The sequence below is a fragment of the Desmodus rotundus genome, chromosome 8 (genome assembly GCF_022682495.2).
Source record: "Desmodus rotundus isolate HL8 chromosome 8, HLdesRot8A.1, whole genome shotgun sequence".
Lineage (NCBI taxonomy): Eukaryota > Metazoa > Chordata > Mammalia > Chiroptera > Phyllostomidae > Desmodus > Desmodus rotundus.
In genome coordinates, this window is record NC_071394.1 from 25,306,948 (window position 1) to 25,327,743 (window position 20,796).

A 20,796-nucleotide genomic window follows, 5' to 3' on the forward strand; every position below is an offset into this window, starting at 1 on the left:
CTCCTGGTCGGTATGTTCCAGTAGTATACATTTTCAAAAAACGTCTTTGAGAAATTGAAAGCAGTAATAATGGCTTTATGGCTTTTAAAACAATACTTGAATGTTGTGTATTCCAAAGATTATATTGTCCACCAACCAACATTGAGTATCTATGCTCTGGCTGACATGCACAGTTATCTTTCTACCCCTAGAATAGGCACAACTTTAAAATCATTACAGATCTTTTCCCAAATCCCTAATAAAATCACTTTTCCTTTGCAGGAAGAATGTTTTTATTCAGTCTTACCTGATATTTAGTATACTTCTGAAATTATTAATTTTATTTTGCCTTTTATTTAATGAACATAGACTACCAATTTTGTCTCCTTAAAAATGGGTTCCCATTCTAGTTGCTCCCTTGTTTTACCGTCTTGTCTCTAGGTACAATTTAAATGGAAATACAGAACTTGTTTTGTTTAGCGTTCTTCATTGTACTGGCTATGGTAGGAAATTAGATCCTGAACTGCCAAATTAGGTCTATTTTAAATGGTAGCATGGAAGGAAGTGGATGATCTCCTTCCCCTCTGTTCCTAAAAAAAAGTAAAATTGAGGCAATTCTGAAATAGAAAGTCACTATAATACTGTTTTCATCAAAGTAGAGAATATTTTATATGCCATTGTAGAACAGCAAAAAGTCAAGTTTAAAAGAAAAAAGTATTGATAGTACTTGTAAATAGTATATATTTTTGCTCATTTTTGGAGGGCACAAGGATTTCTCTATTTTCAGTGGTTTAATTGTTACTCTTTTTTCATAATCATGATAGACAGGGAAAAATGCATTTTTTGTGGGAGATCTTGGAAAGATTGTGAAGAAACACGGTCAGTGGCAGAACATAGTGGCTCACATAAAGCCATTCTACACGGTAAAGTGCAACTCCACTCCAGCTGTACTTGAGATTTTGGCGGCTCTTGGAACTGGATTTGCTTGTTCCAGTAAAGTAAGTATTTTTTTCATTATTTTGTCATTGAACTGCAACATTTGAAAATTCACTTTCTAACTTTTGGTTACCCACAACAATAGAAGAAACCCTTCAAGGAAGGTTGACTTTAGGATGGGTTTTTATACTCTTATTTAAATTTGCAACCTAAGGTTGGAAATTGATAAATTTCAAGTATACAAAGTTTCAGTGAGATGAGACTTTTAAAAGTTTTCTTTAACCAAAACCTTTTTTATTCCTTCCTCTTAGGCTAGAGCTAGGTAGACCAAGTTACAAGCTACTTCTGATGACCAGCAAAGTAAACTCTGAAATTTCTCTGATGGTAATTGTACCTTTCTGAAGGTTTTGACACAGAGTAGTATAGTAAGCATTATCAGAATATAAACTGACATGTAATCCTAATTTTACCTCACATAACTGGAATGTAACTGAAAAGTAATAGAAATTTCGCCTTTTCGATGACACTGTTAAAAATCTGTTTTTACAGACCGAAATTGCATTAGTGCAAGAATTGGGTGTATCTCCAGAAAACATCATTTACATAAGTCCTTGCAAGCAAGCGTCTCAGATAAAGTACGCAGCAAAAGTTGGAGTGAACGTCATGACGTGTGACAGTGAAGTCGAACTGAAGAAAATTGCACGCAATCACCCAAATGCCAAGTAAGTGTAAAACTTAAGTGCCTGGGGATGTTTTACTTGCTTAGAGTTTGGGTTTGTCTTTAGCCTGGGGAAAGGAGTCATTTGTGTAGAGCAGTGATGTGTATTGTAGTTATTTTAGCTTATTTAAAATGCTACTATCATTTTATTGGCTGCCTACTTCTGGCCCTTCTTGTGGAGTGGGGATGTGATATGGGCAGTTTGGAGTATGAATTTATAGTCTTTACTCCAAGAAGATGTGGTTGGTGGAATAATCAAATTAGGGCCACAGCTAATATTTTTATAACCACATTAACCCTGCTAGGAATCTGTCATTTGGGGAATAAGATGTATTTTGATCAGGTTGTTTTCCTGCTTAGCTAAGGATGTGATCTGCCCTTGGCCCTAGTTCTTGAATGGTCCTTAGTGATTGGAGAGGTTTCTTTAAAGCCCACGCTTCTATTGAACAGGAAGTATAATTTTTTACTTGTTCCTGCATGCATCCCAAGATTGATTGATTTTTTTTTTTTAAGATTTTATTTATTTTGAGAGAGAGGGGAGTGGAGGGGACTGAGAAAGAGAGGGAGAGAAACATCAACGTGCAGTTGCCTCTTCTATGCCCCCTACTGGGGACCTGGCCCATAACAACCCAGGCACGTGCCCTGACTGGGAACAGAACCAGCGACCCTTTGGTTCGCAGGCCAGCACTCAGTCCACTGAGCCACACCAGCCTGTGCCCCAAGGTTGTTTTTTAAATTAAAAAGTTTTGCCTTTTAAAGGCAAAAGTTTTAAGGCAAAAATTAATGTCATGGACTGGTACATCAAGATGACTTAATAAAAATATATTGTATTAGCAGAAAAGTATATTAGCACAAAATTGTTTGCTTATTTTGAATGAGTTATTGTGTATATGTTCTGGAAAATGTATATTGTCCATAATTTCCTTGTATACTTATAAATTATACTTTTCTTAGTGACATTAATGGTATTCTGAGAAAGGTGTCCTGATAGAATTGATTACCCTGAGAACCTTTTGGGTAAAGGGGTTTTTTTGGAAAATTCTAGGGAACCTGTCTCTAAAAAATTTCTGTTCCATGATCTTCTGAAGTCAAGCCCTGATTTGGATGGAGTGTTTTCTGTATTAAATTGTAAAGTGAATGGAACATTCTTGATAGTGTTGATTCTTCCCGTAGGTAGGATAATTTTGCTTTTATCAGATGTGCCCTCTCTTATCATCGGTCACTCACCAGGACTTCCTTGGGGAAGCACCATTTTTATATTTGCGGTTTTTAGTGGTTTTGGAATTACTTGACAGTCTCTTGATGGTTTTGTCTAGATTATCATGGTTCGGAAGGAAATACTAAATAGATTGGAATCAATAGTCTAACAGTCTTCTTTTTAGACACAAAATAACTCAACACTTCCTAGTTTTTGTTAGATATAAAAGATTAATAGGAGTAAGTGGGTGGAAGGTTTGCTGGCTAGCATAATTTAGGAAATTTGAAACATTCAAAGCCCTGATACTTTTTATTGAAAAACAGTGATGACATTGCTTTTCAATTTAGTCTTTCTAGGTGGATTTATGGACTGGTGGACTTCATTTGAAAGTAATGTCTTTCATTACAGAGCCCTACTTACCCTTGCTGCTACAACAGAGTCTTAACTTCCTGCATTTTCCAAATTCCATCCTTGTAAAGCTTCATGCTTTAGGCCCTAATTGCTAGTTTTTTCTCTATACAGGATTGTTTTTCATTAGGTTCACTTGATTCATCCGTCGCTGGATTTGGGAGCACTGGCAACATAATGAAAACAGTCCCTACAATCTTCAGGCTTCACATGTGCTGATGATGATGTAAACCAACTCTGCCCCAATCATCTTCCCCTTTTCTTAGGGTCTTACTACATATTGCAACAGAAGATAACATTGGAGGTGAAGAGGGTAACATGAAGTTTGGCACTACCCTGAAGAACTGTAGGCATATCTTGGAATGTGCTAAGGAACTTGATGTCCAAATTATTGGGGTTAAGTAAGTATTTGTTTTAAACTTCATTTTATGGTGATGATCTTTGTCTTAATAAGATTATTGATTTAAGAACTCACATGAACTCACAGATTCAACTTCCAGTTTTTATATATATTTTCTTCTAGCTTAGGAAAAATTAAATATGCTTTATCCTTCATACTATTTTGTGCCTGTATCTCTTCTTGCCTATTCAAGAGATAAATATGTATATTTATTTACATATTTATCTCTTGAATAAATAAATTAAATAAATTAGATAAATTAATTTATCTCTTGAATAAATTAATAATTTAATAAATTATTTATTTTAATCACCTTTTAAATTGAATGGAGGGGACTTACTGTAATTCTGATTGATGCCAAAATGGCATTCCATTCGCAACTTGTGTTATTTTTTTCTTTTCATTTAAGACTTTTTCATCTTTTTAATCCTTGGCAGGGGGCACTTCAGTGATTCAGTAGCCTTTGTTTACCCTCTTGATAGTGTATGTGGGGAAACAGACCCAGAGAGGTGATTTAGTCATAGTCTCAGAACTATGGTCTCAGTCAAATTGAACATAAAGCTCCAGATTTTCTGAGTTGTCACCCATTGCTACTCTCACTACAGTACAAAGTTTTGCTTTTTAAATTGTTAATAAAGATGGATCAAGAATCACCACTGTTAAATCACTACCTTAGGTGACAGTGCTGACATATATTTGAGAGTTTTCATATTTCAACCAGATTTTTTTTTAAGTTAACATAAAGGAAAATTGACTTTCTGGGTGTATACTATGAATTTAAACAGATTTGTGTAACCACTGCCACAGTCAGGGTACAGAATCATACTTCACTTAAATTTGATTATTCTCTTCTGAGTCTGTATCACTTAATAAGTAATACTCAGCTGAACTGATGTTCATTTGTATTTCACAGACACATTTTTGTATTTTGTCAGATAAAATTACACATTCAAATGAAAGGTTTTGTGACCCATTTTTATTGGTGGAGCTTGTTACTTACCACATATACAAAAAGCTTGCTCCCACCAATCCGATAGCCATGAATCATGACTGGTAATTCATTGTAAGTATTGTAATTTGACAGTTAGAGGGTAATGCTTCCAATACTTGAAAAATTTGGTACGGTTAAGGTAAATACTTATGTAGTATGGTGGATGAGAACTGAAAGGAATTAATAGGAAGAGTCTCAAACTTGCTGCTGCTCTAGATTTATTACTTTATTTCTTTCAGATTTCATGTATCAAGTGCTTGTAAAGAATCTCAAGTATATGTACATGCTCTATCCGATGCTCGATGTGTGTTTGACATGGCTGTAAGTTTTTTCCTATATTTTGATATTTAAATCCAGGATGTTATTTAAGACTACAATACAGTGTTTTTCTATTTCTGACATGTACCTTATTTTTTTACACTATAAGCAGAGTTTCATACAGTCACATTTTTAAAGTGATTTAAGGGATTAAATAGTAATTTACTTGTCTACAAAACAGTACAGACAGCATCAAGCAGCTAACATATATGACATTGAATTAACCTGCTTCTGTTAGAAACCTAAAAACTTGCTGTGCTGAAGGTCAGAACAGATATTTACCCCCCTGGGAGGGGATTTTCAAAATGTCCCTGTATTTGTTGCAATTTAGGAAAGCATTTAAAGTACTTTTTTTCATCTCCAGGGAGAATTTGGCTTCACAATGAACATCTTAGACATTGGTGGAGGCTTCACAGGAACTGAGTTTCAATTGGAAGAGGTAAACTTTGTTCAGTGGATGGACATACTGGAATAATCTCTTACTCATTGCTACTTACGTGGTAGATGTGTAGAGTAGGATTTTTACAGTGGCAGGAACTAAAAGCCTGTAACATCTGTGTAAAATTTGATTCTGAGAAATAAGGCAGTGAGAAGACCTAGCTAACTTTGACAAGTTTAATAAAAATTTTTTTTAACTCAAGCATAATAACTTCCTCACAAAACGGTTTCTATTTAGTTGTGCCCTTGTGGACTACTTGCTGGCACAAGTGAGTTCACAGCTTAGAAGCTTAAGCTCTTTTATTCAGACGCATATCACTTCTTACCTTCCTGCTCTGCCCTCCTTCCCCCTCTATAATATCTAGACACTGATTTGCAAGTTTGCTCCTTTGTTGCTAGACAGAAGCATGGCTAAATAATCACCAGTAGGTATTTGCCATTCTGGTAAACTTTGATGTCTTAAAAGCCTGCTTAATTGCTTTGAAGATGACAGCTAAATAGCTAAGCTTCAGGGTGTGCAATTTGAATTACCTAAACCAGCATTGAAACTATAATTTGGGATTTAAACTCCATAGGTTAATCATGTTATCAGCCCTTTGTTGGATGTCTACTTTCCTGAAGGATCTGGCATTAAGATAATTTCAGAACCTGGAAGCTATTACGTGTCTTCTGCATTTACACTTGCAGTTAATATCATTGCGAAGAAAGTTGTTGAAAGTGATAAATTTTCCTCTGGAGGTAAGTTAACAAAGTTCATAGTTTATTCCTGTTGGTAGATAATTCCAGCTGTTTTGAAGATGGATTTATCAGTACTAAAGTACAATTATACTGTAAGATAGTTTATGGATTATAAAGTTGTGGATGGTCTTCAGCCAGTTATAGGCAGTTAGGGAGCTCTTCAAGGTGTCCTAGCCAAGGTCCCATTCCATAAGACTCTCTGAATCCAACTCTTGTGCTGATATTTAGATATGCATACTTTATACACCTTCTCCCAGGTATGGATTCTCACCCCTTAGTAAGAAGCAGTGTTTTATTATGGTATCTCTGTTACGTTTCTCTTAGTCACATGAGCCACAGGGAGATTCAGCGCCATACTTTCTTACATAACAAGGGCCAACAGACTCCTTTTAATCTGCTCTCTAGGCAAACCAACAAAAAAAGCCCTATTACAGTCCAGAAGTATCACTTTTAAAAAAATGTATAGGAAGTACTGTTCTACATTAAGGACACTTATTTTTTCCTATAGTTTGTTTTTTTTTTTCCTTAAATGAGCAAGAGTAAGACAGAGTATTTTTTACCTTTGAGTTTTTAAATTTTTTGATACACCTGTATATCAAAAGCTGTGAGTATAATGTACCACAGGGTACATTCTGGTTTTTTCCCTTTCCCAACAGAGAGAAACCTAACTCCCATTCTCTCTCTATCGCTCACTCACTAAAGTGTAGAATACACAGAAGGTGTTTCCAGAATAGCTACCCCATATCACTGCAAAACAGCAAACCATTTGACTAGACTCAGTGTCTGTTCAGGGTTTTGCGGGGTCGGGGGGGCGCATTGTGTGTTACCCAAGTGTATATATAGTGAGCACAATCTTAAGTATATTAATTTGACAAGTTAATGAAGGCATACGGTGACATCCCTATCAAAATACAATTTTCATATCTTAGAATTATTTTTTCTCAGTTTTGTTCCCTTGCCAGACAAATACTATTCTGATTATTTTCCTACATAGATTAGTTTGAACTTCATATAAATGGAATCAGCATTTTTGTTTGTTTAAGAAGCTCAGTATAATACCTGGTTGAACCATTTCATTTCATGTTTATTGCTAATAGTCTGAATATACAGTTTATATTCTCTTGCTAATGAATATTTAGTTGTTTCAGTTTGGGGCCGTTACAAATAAAACTTACTATTCTTGTACAAGTCTTGTGGACACTTCTCATATCTCTTGGGTAAATGACCAACAGTAGGATTACTGGGTCACAGAATAGGTGTTTCAAAGACTTCAGAGTGGCGTTGCCATTTTACGCTCCCACAGGCAGTGTGTCTATGCAGGTTCTGCTCGTTCCTCACCTTTATTGATATTTTTTCTTTTTTATATCCTCTGTCTTTTATCCGTTCAGCAGGGGTGTGTGTGGTGGGGGTAGCTTGTTGTAGTTGTAATTCTCATTTACCTGGTGATGTAGAGCACTTACTTGCGTGTTCATTGGGTATCTTCCTTTGTGAGATGCAGTATTTTTAGGCTCACAGTTTTATTTAAGGTTTTTCAGTATGTATTAGTGTGGTTTTTTTTTAAGTTAAATATTTTGAGATTTGAAAACTAGGAGTCAGTTCTCTAAATTTTCAATGTACTTGATAGGCTTTGCATAATAACTATTAGGCATTTTACTATATATTTATCTTAATTTTCCTCTTTATTTCAGCAGAAAAAACCGGAAGTGATGAACCAGCCTTCGTGTACTATATGAATGATGGTGTTTATGGTTCTTTTGCAAATAAACTGTCTGAGGACTTAAATACCATTCCAGAGGTTCACAAGGCAAGTTATTTTACAGATAATATCAAGCCTGTTTGTTTGGCAATTTATAAAATGAGCTTTTATTTTTAAGATGCCTCCAAATTTTTGGAGAGAAGTTGAGGATTTGCATTCCTCTGGCTTTTTAGTCTAATTCATTTAGTCTGTTGCCTGACATGGAGTTAAGTAGCACCACCGCCCCTGGCTCTAGACCTGCCTTCCGTGGGCACACTGGATCCAAGATAGTGAAAAAATCTCTTTACCCTCAAATTCAGAACCTATATAAGTAAAACTTTTCCTCTCCTACAGAAATACAAGGACGATGAGCCTCTGTTTACAAGCAGCCTTTGGGGTCCATCCTGTGATGAGCTTGATCAAATTGTGGAAAACTGTCTTCTTCCTGAGCTGAATGTGGGAGATTGGCTTATCTTTGATAACATGGGAGCAGATTCTTTCCACGAACCATCTGCTTTTAATGATTTTCAGAGGCCAGCTATTTATTACATGATGTCATTCAGCGATTGGTAAGGTGTTTTTATTTTAAAACAGATTAGGTGTTTGAGATGACAGAATGTTAGTGTTAATTTCAATTTTGTAATGAATGAATAACTTAAAAGTAGTAACAAAATGTTCATCTTTTAAGGGTCACTGAAAGATATTTTATAGTCCCATGTCATTGTGTGGTCTTTGTGCATAAATTCAGAGTTATGCCTTTTTTTTTTTCTAATGTAGGTATGAGATGCAAGATGCTGGAATTACTGCAGACACAATGATGAAGAACTTCTTCTTTGTGCCTTCTTGCATTCAGCTGAGCCAAGAAGACCGCTTTTCCACTGAAGCTTAAACAGGCATTAACGCTTCTTTAGATCTGAAGTTGCAAGTTAAGCTTGTCTGGTCTACATTCCAGTGTGGGAAAAATTAAAACAATTTTATTCTGTTAATTCTCTTGGAAACAAACTATTAGTAATAGCTATTTGGGACCAGACAAAATCAGCTTTCATCTATAATTCATTGGGGGCTAATTGGGAGATTTAGATAATGTATCCAGATTTAAACTTACCAGTTTGCTCTGCCCCTTAAGCGTTTAAAATATGCAACAAAATGGATGACTTAGTGGAGATGGAAGCCCATTAATTGGGTTCCCCATTAAATCGTTTACATACAAGTACACAGTTTTTATACTAAGGATTCGTGTTTAAAAGTCTTGTAAAGTTAATGTCTTTCACCCAGATATATCAAATGTCAGTGGAAGACCAGTGTGACTTCATTAGATACGTTTAGTGTATTTAGAATGTGTAAATTTGTGCTTTGAACTGTAGTTTAATAAATGTAAAATTGCATCATAGTATTTGTTGTATTTGACAATGTAACCCTTGTATGATTGCAATAAAATTTTGTGTAGATTTTACTGTTTTTTTTTCAGGCTAAAACTTTGGGAAAGGGGCTAGCTAGCAAAGGTAGTTTTGAAATAGATGTGTATATGAACTGTTTTGAAGGTTATTTTTCTTTATAGCCCACTTAAATTTAGTTTGCTTCAGTATATCTTTTCAGTTATTTAATTAGTAATTTAAATAAAATGTTTGGTAAATCATTGTGAAGTTCAGATGCATCATGGAGAGTTGATGTGCAGTTAAGCATGATGTTTAACAATTTTAACACCAAAAATGTTAATTCTGCATAAACCAATTGTAATAATAGGTGTTTCTGTATAGGTAGAATGCATAGAGTACCTTAGTAAATCTTTGAATCACAAATCTTTTGGCTGAGATGGACAATTCTATTAAATACTTTCAATATCTTGGGGGAGGGAAATAAAAATAGCAGAAAACTCTGCAGCACAAACTTAAAGAAGGGCTACATCTTTATCCAGAAACCTGATGCTCTTTTGCACGGCGTATTATTTAAATTCTGAGTTTGGGCAGGGGATACACCCATTTCCAATTTCTCAGTTGCTATGATTTCAGACTTCAAGGTGTTTTATTACTTAGCTAATAGCTTAGTTTCTTATTTCCCATTTGTCCAAGTTAGTAATTGCTTTTAATTCTTTTCATACTAAAATTTTATGGTGATTGGGGGGAGGGAGTTAGTGTCACTAACCTGACAGTTGTTGCCAGGAGTTTGTGTTGTTCACTGCTAGTATATTAGTAATCTAGGTCTCAGAATCACAATAGTAATAAAAAAAAACACCAGGGGTCATTTTTTTCCTAACTTACTCTATGTTCAGATGTGGAATTTCTGTCTCCCAAGAGGAAATGTGACTTCACTTTGGTGCCAATGGACAGAAAATTCTACCTGTGCTACATAGGAGAAGTTTGGAATGCACTTAATAGCTGGTTTTTACACCTTGATTTCAAGGTGGAAAGAAATTGATCATGAATCTCTTAAATAAATTTCAATCTCTTAAACCAGTAGGTGCTTGATATTTTTTGATTTGATTAATGCCTATTTGAATTTTATGGGTTCTACTAATAAAAACAATTTAGGGCCCCAGTCCATTGTCATCTTATACCTTGGACTTTACCAAGGTACAATACGGGGTTTTATGCAAAATTCCAAGGTACCATAAAACTTTTTTTCTTTTTTTTTAACCGTAATAAGGAGGAGGAATTGTTCCCAACCTTCTTTACCTGTTGTGCTTTGGTCCAGAAATGCCAGATCTTTTAAAAAATGGTACAGTTTTGAGTCTTTGGCTTGACTATACAACTTCGAGCTTCATGGCATGTCAATTTTGCCATGTTCATAGGAGAGCTGTTCTACATATAAACAGCTCAATTGCAAAATCACACGTGAATGATAATGGTAACTTTAAGAAATGTCTGTATTGTATTTGAAGACTGTTTGCCATAAAGCTGAAGTTTGAACTTAATGTATTTCAATTTGTATGCTAAAAAAATACTGAATTAATGTAACAATCTTTATAATTTACAATATTGTAATCGGTTCAGAATTTAACAATATAAAACCTGAATGATTTCTATATAGTAAATTGAACTGTAATGGTAACTTGTATGTGATTCTGAATACACAGATAAAGTGTTTTTTATTTCTCACATTTTATTTTGATGGCTTCTATTGTGAAAGTTGAAGTTTCACGTGTCAGCTTTGTGTATTAGCTTACTAACAAGCATTCTTTCAGAATTTTTATTGCAGAGCAACAAGGTAAATTTGGTAAAATGATTCTGGGCATTACATATGGGACAATGAAGGTTTTGATGTGAACGCTGAAATGTTTTTGGGGCCATGTTTTCTAGGCACATCAATTCACCAGCCTCCAAGGGATAATCTATAAATTGAACTAGATATTCCAAGTAAATGTGAGCATTCATACACCTTTCAGTGCAAGTATTGGGTTCAAAAGTCACACTGTGCAATCTTTTTTTTTTTGTCTTTTGATACTCATTTCCTCACTGCAGTTGATAGCAGCTTGACCAACACTGTAATAAAGAATGCTTGCTTAATTGGCTTCAGAGTATGAAATTGGACGAGAAACATTTACTGTAATAGTCTTCCATGTTTAAGTTGTGAATAAATCCTACAGATACTTTTAATTCTGTCCATCCTGAAGGCAGAATAAACGTATGGTGTAATATTTAAAGGTGCAGACTTGCATAATGACCTTCCTCTGGTCTTTAAAGTGGCTGTGTTTTGATAGATAGCCAAGTAAATTACACCTACGATTTCTGGAGCTTTTTTCAGCTGGGACTGGAATCAAATTTGAGTCACGGGTCATTTGGGTTGAACATTTTCCTGGCTTTTTGTGATCGCTAATTCAGGACAGGGAAAGTCAGGAGAGCATTTTAAGTTAAAGCTAACCTGGAAAGTAGCAGTCCGTACGCTTAAATGTACTGAGGAATTTCATGTTTCTTTTGCTTAACTACAGATTGTGGGTGCTATACGTATCTTCATCATAGTACATACCTTCACCCAGAAAGGAGTGTGTGTAGGGGAACATGAAACTACTCCAGGCTCAAGGCCCTCCGACCCTCTTACACAGTTGAAGGATTTGGGTTTTTATCTATAGGAAACGAGGGCTGGGCAGACTTTAGTGGCAGTGAATAGGAAGGCTCAGTCTACCCAATTGCTCATTTGGTGTGTTGTCTTGGACTTCGGCTTCAGAAGCAATTCCACTGTTAAGAGTCTTTTCAGATTCTGACTCTACCATGATACCACTTATTCCTGTTAACAGCTTTTCAGTTGATGGCTTAGTAAATTATCAGTGGATCAATTATGGGGAACTGGTAAAGTGAGAATCTGCAGTTGATGAAGTGTGGTGCATTGACAATAGAGCAAAGAGGGTTATGTTAAGAGTGCAAAAAGTGACTGCAGTAAACTAGTGGGATCTTCCTCTAATTAAACGTAGTTCTCAACTCTAGTTCCAGCGTTTCCTAAATACACCACCAGACTCCATCTAGTGTGGGTCTGTGCCTACAGCTTTAGTCACCACTCAATTTTTAGCAGCAGTAGGCAGAGGAGGGGCCGCCTGGCTAAAGTTTAGGAATTTTAATTCTCTATTTCACTGATTTCCTTCCATCTATTACTTTCTGTTTCTCAAATTACTAAACTTTCTCAGCTTTATATTCTAAGTCTTTTTCTCACTTGCAGCTTCTAGTTTCCAAGCTAAGGGGGCAGTATCTTTTTCTAAGAATACTCATTTTTCAGACATTCCTTCTCCTCACCCACCCCCAAGGTCTAGATAGTGTTTTCTCCAAATTGTTATTTTCTGTGTGGTTTTTTTTTTTTTATTGCTCTGTATCTTTTATGATTAGAGGTATTCCTCAGGTGTCTGGTAACCCTTGTGTCTGAGCTGAGGACCAAAGAGCTAATAAGTAATAAAGCTGTAAGTACAGTTTGTCAGCTGAAACAGTGTGCTCTGTCCTGGTGCATTAGTTGGGGAACCTATTATTTTGAAGTCTGCTAAGTCTCAGTGAATTAATCTTCATACGTCATGCCAGTGTTCAGTCAAGTGAGGTCAGGTCAGGGTCAAGGGGGCTTCTGTATACAGTGTGCAGTAGGACAACCCTGCCCCCAACAGGGCCTAGAGTCCACCATCCAGAGGCCTGTTGACCCTCTCTAGACAATGAATGTCCAGTCTCGCGAACCGAGAGGGCTCTTACCCAGCTGTGCAGCAATGAGGATCCAGGATTTGAATGTCTGCACGTTTAGGCAATCTGCCTTTGCCAGAGGTCAGGGCCCTGTGATTCCTGCGCCTTTTAGAATTTGAGCTTTTTTTAATTTTCCTCACTGCTTTCTTGGAACTCTGTTTCCTCCAGCTGTTAAGTAATTTCCAGTTTCCAGCTTCCGTTTTTCATATCTCCTGATCTATCATTGCGTTTTGCCCTTACAAGAATAGATACACGTTTACCGTTGTTACTATGCCGTTTAATACATAACCACATGCATAAACCCTGGTGTGGAGTTTAGAGACCTTTCAGATTTGGGGGGACCAAACTATATCTGCCTCATGGAACCTAATTTGGGAGGAATTTTAAAGGTATTCTGGTATCCAAAGTATAAAAAGTTCTAAGTTTGCACAAGGTTACAGGAGTAGTATATGACAACATTTTAACATTGGACTTGAATCTATTGTGAATTACTGGTACAGTTATCCCAATAATCCTTTACCATAGTGACATACTATGGGGTAGAGTTTTAATTTCTGCATTTATCTAACATGGTTCTTTTTAAGCTTGATGAGTGGCATGCTTATAAGTTCTAACTTAGGCAATACTTAGTACACACACTGTAAGCTTTGGTTGCTGCAAACTAATTGTAATACACCAAAAGCACTTAACGTTTCAGTGCTAAGTCCCACAGCATTAGTTACTTCTTGTCAACGACTTAAACCTACCTCTAAGATATCCTCCCATCCTGTTAAGTTCTCAGCAGAAATAAAGAGCATTTTTAAAGTTAGGTTTCCTCCTTTTCTAATTCTACAAGAATGTAAACAACAAAGCTTGCTGGGAGAGGAAAGAGAACTCGAGTGGTTCCCAAAAGAAAAGCATTTAGAAATGTTCTGAAGAATGAGTTCAGCTAATACACCATGTTGCTCCAGTAAGAACTGGGTTTAGAGTATTTTAGACTGATGGAAAGGTCGGGGAAGGGCACGAACATAGGAGAGATTCACATTCAGGAGGAAAAGTTCACTTTTCAAGTGGTGTGATGCTACTGCCCCCTCCCTTTTAAATACCGTAAATTTCACTGATGTAAGATCTGCTTTCCTAAAAGTCAGGACGCTGTGTGAAATGCCCATTGCACAATGGGCTGATGGGGGAAACGGGCTTCAGAGCAAAACACTGGAACTTTGTTGGTGCAACATTACAGTACTGACAACTAAACACTACAGTTTTACACATGTTAAATGCTTAAATGTATAACATTTTCACCCTGCTGGGAGTAGAGTTGAAGAGTATATCAACAAAGGATTATACTCAAGCCTTCAGGATCAGCAACCCCACTCTCTAATGTCAGCAATTTGATGGCAACAGCAAAGAAGCAAAAACAAATGTAGACATTGGAACTGAATGCCTAGCCTTCAGCTACCTAGCTGTGGACCAACAGCCTCATGAGTCTATGGTCAGAAATAAGGAGCTGTAGGTGTCCTAGAGATTTTCTCATCTAATTTCCTTGTTTTACATTTGAAGAAATGGAGATCCAGATATATTAAGAAATGTGCCCCAAGTTTTACAGCTAGGACATGTGAGAGCAGGGATGTACCTAAGACTTGATAAATCTGTCTCTGGCTGGGTTTCCTGGACACAGGTTGATTGAAAGTGCTCTTAGGAGATGGGAGGCAGGAGCAGGCAGAGGGAGAAGCTAATCCACAACATGGTTCCAGTGGGGGCCTTACCCGATACTACATTACAGGGAGTTCTGGAACTGCACTGGCCTTTCACTGTTGAACCAAGAGGAGAAGTGGGGTAGGGGCTTTGGATCCCAGTATCAGCCAGTCAATTGGCTACAGGCTGCACCTTGTAAGGAGGCTTAACCTGGAACAAGCAGTTCCTTGTGGCAGAGGGCAATTCTCAGCGGTGGACAAAGTTGTGAGTAGCTGATGTTCCTGGCAGCTGGGGAATAGGTCCATCAGCCCTGCAGAGAACCTGGGCGGAGCACCTCTGTAGCCAGTCATTAAAAGAAAAAGGCTGTATTGTTTTTAATGTCTACTTAAGAAGGCCAGAACCTTTTTCATGCTACCCAGATGGGTCCATACCGTGTTGCTATTGGTTCCACGCTGCAACTTTCACAATGTACAGAATAGCTTACGGCCACTTGGTGGTTCCGTTCAGTGCCCCTCACAGTGGGGGCTGCAGACACGTCTTCAGTGGCAGCTGACCACTCCAGGCTTCTCAGTAGGAAACTGCTGAACTGGCCCAGAGGGCACTTGTGCCTTCAGACCAGCCTGCGACCCCAGGGTGAGAGCAGTGACCTCGGGAGCTGGAGCCATCCATTCACCCTGAAATTCCTCCTCTTCGACCTCTCCAGGGTCTCTGTAGAAGTAGAGATCAGGCATGACCTCCCATGGGTGCTCATGGGAGATGGTGCAACGCACACGCAGCACTTCCTGGGCCAGCATCCATTGCATGAGACCACTTGGTAAGCTCGCTTGTTGTCGCGGGGGATGGCAATGTCCACGCAGCACGGAGGAGAGTCTGTCACACAGAGCGGTGGTAGCCAGGTTAACGTAAGACGCCTCTGTGAGAGGCTGGTGGTCAGCCCTGGGATCAGTAACCGCCAGAATCTGCAAATGAAGGAAGATGTCCTCACACTCCTTGCAGCAGGAACCCACCTAAGTGGCATCAACCTCGACTACCAAATGGAACGACACGTCTACAGAAGGAAGAGTGATGGCATCTACAGCATAAATCTGAAGAGAACCTGGGGAAGCTTCTGCTGACAGCTCGTTGCCACTGAAAATCCTGCCCATGTCAGTGTTATGTCGTCCAGGAACACCAACCAGCGAGCTGTCCTGAAGGATGCTGCTGCTGCCACTGGAGCCACTGCCATTGCCGGCCGCTTCACTCCTGGAACCTTCACTAACCAGGTCATGACAGCCTTCTGGGAGCTGAGACGTCTGGGGGTTACTGAACCACAGGTGTTTCTGTGCCAAACGGCCCCGCCCAGCTCTCTCTGCTGACGGGTTCCTTTTCTACTCTGTGAGCCTGAAACAGAGTCCCTCTTTCCCCCACTCTGGCCTCCACCGATGCCTGACTCAGAGCTCGTGAAACAGCAGTAGAACCCAGTGGTTAAGGACATGGACTTGGGGCATCCTAACTCCACTTCTACCGCTTACTAGCTGTGTGACCTTGGATGAGTTATTAACCTCTCTGAGACTGTGTATTATCTATTGTTGAGTAGCACGTTGCCTCCAAAACTCTGAGCTTCATTTCTTCACCTATAAAGATTGCAAGAATTCAATGAGTTTTTACATTTAAAGAGCATAGAAAAGTGCCCAGCATCTGGTCAAGGTTCAATACATATCAGCCACTTTATCTCCCGAGTTCCCACTCACTGAATCTCAGCTTCATGGGTCCGGGGCTCTGAACCCTCTCGCACTGGATGGTTCCTGAATGAGACATTGTGGAAAGTACTGGAGACACTGGAATTACTGATGACTCCACTTCCAAAAATTCTTTAAAATATCTTTCATGTAAGATAGAAACTAGGTCAGAAAAATGTCAGTAAAGTGGGGGAAAGCTTTAAAAATTAGATAAAATGGAGGTGAGGTTGGTACAAAACTGATCATTTTAAGTTCCTGCTAAAGGTTGACCCCATTTTGGCTCAGAGGTTTCTGGCAGCCAGGGTTAAGGGAAAATACATTTAATTGAATTAAAAAACAAATGTTAACCAAACTCAAAGCATACCAATGAGTGAGGCTTTCTTTCTCACCCTGAAATTCAGTACAGAAGCTACTTCTGAATGCCAGGGGCTATTAAACTCAAGATGCTTTCTCTGTCAAGGACCCCACGCAGCTGCTGGCCTCCTTGGTGGTGGGAAGAGCTCAGATCTGTCAGGCTTCCTGGGCGGCAGCTCAAAAAGAGCTCGCTCAGGGATCGGGCAGCAGTGGCCTGTTTTCCCACTAGATGGCGCTTGTGGCTTACCTTTGCTCAGAGTGCCTTGGACGTCGCTGCGAACAACCGTTTCTCAGTGTACTTAGCTGATTTCTGGTAGTAGTAAGTTCACATATTCGATCAAGTTTCTGAAGGTCACAAGTGCCCCTGTATCTCTGTCCTTTGCATTGCTACAGTGGGTTTTGAGGTGGGGTGGAACCAGGAGGAACGGGATTCCTGACTCACTCCCTTCACCACCCCCTTCTCCCATTCCTAGCAGCAAGAACCTTTTCCATTGCAAATCCCAAAGGGCAGGGCTCCAGGTATGACAACGTTTGGACCCTTGAGCCCAATGTGAACCAGATTCCTGGGTGTGAGACAGTGGAACCAAAGGCCAGAAGACTTGGCTGCTCAAGGGAAGTGGCTTTTTCCAGGTGGTTTTGAACTCCAAGTTGGAATACCAGGCCCACCACGGACACATCTAGGGCCACACCAAGCCAAGTTTACTTAGCTCGATGCACGCAAGAAACACACACACCAGGGAAGCCTTTGGAGCCTCTGTATCTGAGAGGGTTTGGGCGGGCCTTTTGGAGGGTCAGGTGGTGGAGGCAGCTAGCAAAGCTGGGAAGAATTTGGACTGGTTTGTTGGGAGAAAGGGGACCTCTGCTGATTGGTTCGGTCTCAAAGAAGAGACATTGTATCTGTGGGGAAAGTTCCCCGTGGGGCTGTTTCTTTGCTAGGTCAATGGGTCTGTTTGTGATCTAAAAGTTAAGATCTTGAAGGCAATCAACTGGTTTCTCAGTCTGCTGTCTTTTGGCAGCTCCTGAAGACACGTGCTGTATCTTCTTCACATTCCCAGAGCCTTGCACTTAACAGATGCTCTTTGTAGGATGGATGAACGAACTTGCAAACATCTCCTCTATTCTATGCTTCTGGTTCTCCTCCTGGGCTTATGCTGGGAGGGTTGAGCAGAACACATTACTCCAGGGGCAAGCGCACAAGGCAGGGCACACTGAGATGGGCAAACAAGACACGACAGTGTCCTGAGGGAGACAGGCATGGATCAAATCAACAAATACATGGAAGACTACAAGGAGTCACAGTGGTGAAGGAGCAGCATGTGGCGCTGAAGAGTGTGGGGTGGTTATTCATCAGGAAGGTTTCCTGGTAGAATGGTAGTGGTACCAAGATGTGAGTAGAGAGCGGGAGTTCAATAGCTGAAGAGGTGGAGGGAGAATGGTCCACGTAAGGGGCACAACAGGGCAAAGGCCCTGGGATGGAAATTCAAGGGCCAGAGAAAGCAAGCTGGAACCCCTGCATCTTAGAGACTCATAACACAAGCACAGGGCAGGACTGGGCCAGGCTAGGCGGGGCTCTGCAGGCCTTTTATATGGATTTCTGTTTCTGTCTTAGGAGAGAGGAGGGAGGCATTACAGTTTTATAGTCAGGGGGTGGGGGATGCTTCACAGCTGTCACATGATTTCACAGGTCCTGTTCTGCAGAACCCTAGGGGAGGCCATAGACCTGGGCAGCTGCTTCTGGTGGGCCATGGTGTCTGTAGGATACAATTGACTTTGTGTTTCAAAGGGATTCCTCAGGCCTTATTGTGGAGAAAGGGCCTGAGTAGAGTGGCAGTTGGAAGTGGAAACTGGTTGGGCTCTTGCGTTGGCACCAGATTGAGTGGGGGTGGAGGTGGGGTGGGGGGTGGAGAGCAGGAAGTGCTGGAGGGCTGTTTCAGAGGTAAACGGGCAAGACTTGACTGACATAAATTAGGTAAGGATGGAGAAGCAGGTGGCAGCTGCCTCTGAGCTTCTAGTTCGTTTAACTGGTTGGATGACAGGCTCAGGGACTGACATGAGTCACAGTGGAAGAGGACCAGGTTTGAGGGGAGGTTTGTGAATGTGGTCTTGCACATGTACTTGAGGTAGATTTGGGATGGGAATCAAGTGGGGACATCAGCAGGAGGCCGGAAAGTCAGTCTGGAGCTTGGAGAGCCTGCATATGGCTCTCTGCATACAGTAACAGCACAGCTAACAACTGCTAGTGGAATAAATGTCTTGGTTTCCATACCCGGCTTGAGAAGTGACAGTGGTGCCCTTTGGTGATCACAGCGGTGCTCTGGGTGTCTTTGGGGGGAGTCCAGCAACTTTCTTTCAGACTACCCAGGTGGGGTTCATGGGGCCAAGCATAGCCCTGGAAGTGAATCCGGAGGAGGAAGGCCTAGCCATGAAAGTGCTGGCATCCACGGTTTGCAGCTGGGAGGAGGGGAGGAGGTGTGATCACAACCAAAGGTCTAACCCAACCAAATCCTACCCCTTCACACCCCTTGCCCCACGTTCATTCACATCCAATCAGCAGGCACTCAGCAGTTACCTAGAGTTCCGTGCACCCCAAGTGTGTGAAGACTGGGAAACAGGGAAGCACAACTCATGGCAGAGGCTCACGCACACCATCAGACCCAGAGGTTAGCCCGGGGCCACGGTCTCTTCCAGTCCCAATTCGAAGTGCTCTGGAAAACCCAAAGTTTTTTGTTCAGTTTGATGAAAGCTCATTTGGCCTCCAAACTTGACCTAACTTGACAGGAAGCTATGTATAGTGTTTATTTATCCTACTTAGTGTGACTAGTCATACATTTTTGCAGCAGGAATGTGGTGTGTTTGATTACAGGGTGTTGTCCGGACCCCAATGGGGGGTTACCTTACATGTGTACGCTGAATCATTCTCAACTCCAAACACATCTGGCCTTCAGATTCTAGCTAGAGGGGCTAGTGGTCCACTTTACCATCAACCTCTTACACATGGGGTCAGGGGACCATAAAAGAAAATTTAAGCCCGCTAAAAATGATAATGCTGGCAGCAAATAGTTTCGAGCACCTGGAGCACCGCCAGAAGGTGTTCTAGACCCCGAGGGTAAAGCAATGGAAAAAGAAAGGCCTCTGCGATCCTGGCACCAGCAATATTGTGGGGTTTTATTCTATAAAGAATGCACACGCATAAGCTTGCAGATATGAAACACTGAAAGGGCAGACAAAAAAGTTCTAAGTGTTTCCCTCCTTGTCTCAGTGGATTCAAGCATCATCCTGTACAACAAACGTCACGGTTCAATTCCAAGTCAGGGCACTGCCTAGGTTGCAGGTTGGGACCCGAACCCCTCCGGGAGACGGCGGACTGATGTTCCTCTCTCTCTGGAATTTTTTAAATTATTAATATATTTTTAAATTCTAAGACTTTTTTTTACCATAAGGCATTATGAGTGATTTTGTTCTTTTTTTGTTTTCCATTTCCTGCAAAGCTCAGAGATCATTTTTGAATTAATCTTAAAAAGAGAGGGAGGACGAAAGGTGGGAGAGGTCGCGGAGAGAGAGAGGGAAAGAGAAAGAGAGAGAGAATGGTAATCTTCAGGAATTTCCGAGGGCCAGACCTGAGCGGCCCACTGCCCCCGCAGGCCCGTCTGGACTGTAGGTGCCGGTGGGGGTCTGTGTAGTGCCGAGGTAGCACCAGCAGAGGGCGCTGCGCCCGAAGGGGTGGGGCGGGGCCGCGGCGGCGCATTTCTCCCCAGCAACACGGCCCGCGCGCCGCCGGGGAGGCGCGGCCTTGCGGCTTCCCCCGCCGGGCCTCCCCTCGCCCCCCCTCGCCGGGCCTCCCGCCCCCGCCCCCGCCCGCCGAGCGCCCGGCAGGGGCGGCGGCCGAGCTGGCACGGCCTCTCCCGCGCCTCGCCCAGTGGGCCGGGCGGACACGGGCGCGGCGGGCAGGGCTGGGTCCCTCTCAGACCCGCCCGCGCTGCGCGGGAGGGAGGAGGCGACCGCCTCCCTTCCTGCCCCCCCTCGCCCCCGGCGCCGCCCTCCCCC

At 40.9% G+C, this 20,796-nt stretch overlaps 1 protein-coding gene across 8 annotated transcripts in view; it reads left to right on the forward strand.

Annotated features, from left to right (window-relative positions):
* The window catches only part of AZIN1 (antizyme inhibitor 1), a 30,655-nt gene extending 19,699 nt beyond the window's left edge, over window positions 1-10,956 (forward strand). For 4 of the 8 annotated variants that reach the window (XM_024572518.3, XM_024572519.4, XM_024572517.4 and 1 more), the window contains 9 exons: window positions 804-977; window positions 1,465-1,637; window positions 3,506-3,640; window positions 4,870-4,951; window positions 5,313-5,387; window positions 5,962-6,124; window positions 7,813-7,928; window positions 8,214-8,428; window positions 8,637-10,956. In XM_024572518.3, coding sequence (XP_024428286.1) covers window positions 804-977; window positions 1,465-1,637; window positions 3,506-3,640; window positions 4,870-4,951; window positions 5,313-5,387; window positions 5,962-6,124; window positions 7,813-7,928; window positions 8,214-8,428; window positions 8,637-8,748 — 1,245 coding nt within the window. In that variant the 3' untranslated portion in view covers window positions 8,749-10,956. Of the gene's footprint in view, window positions 1-803; window positions 978-1,464; window positions 1,638-3,353; window positions 3,641-4,869; window positions 4,952-5,312; window positions 5,388-5,961; window positions 6,125-7,812; window positions 7,929-8,213; window positions 8,429-8,636 lie in introns of all 8 variants that reach the window. The other 4 variants (XM_071222223.1, XM_071222222.1, XM_045204942.2 and 1 more) reach the window with 2 other exon arrangements.
* Window positions 10,957-20,796: the final 9,840 nt, after the last annotated feature.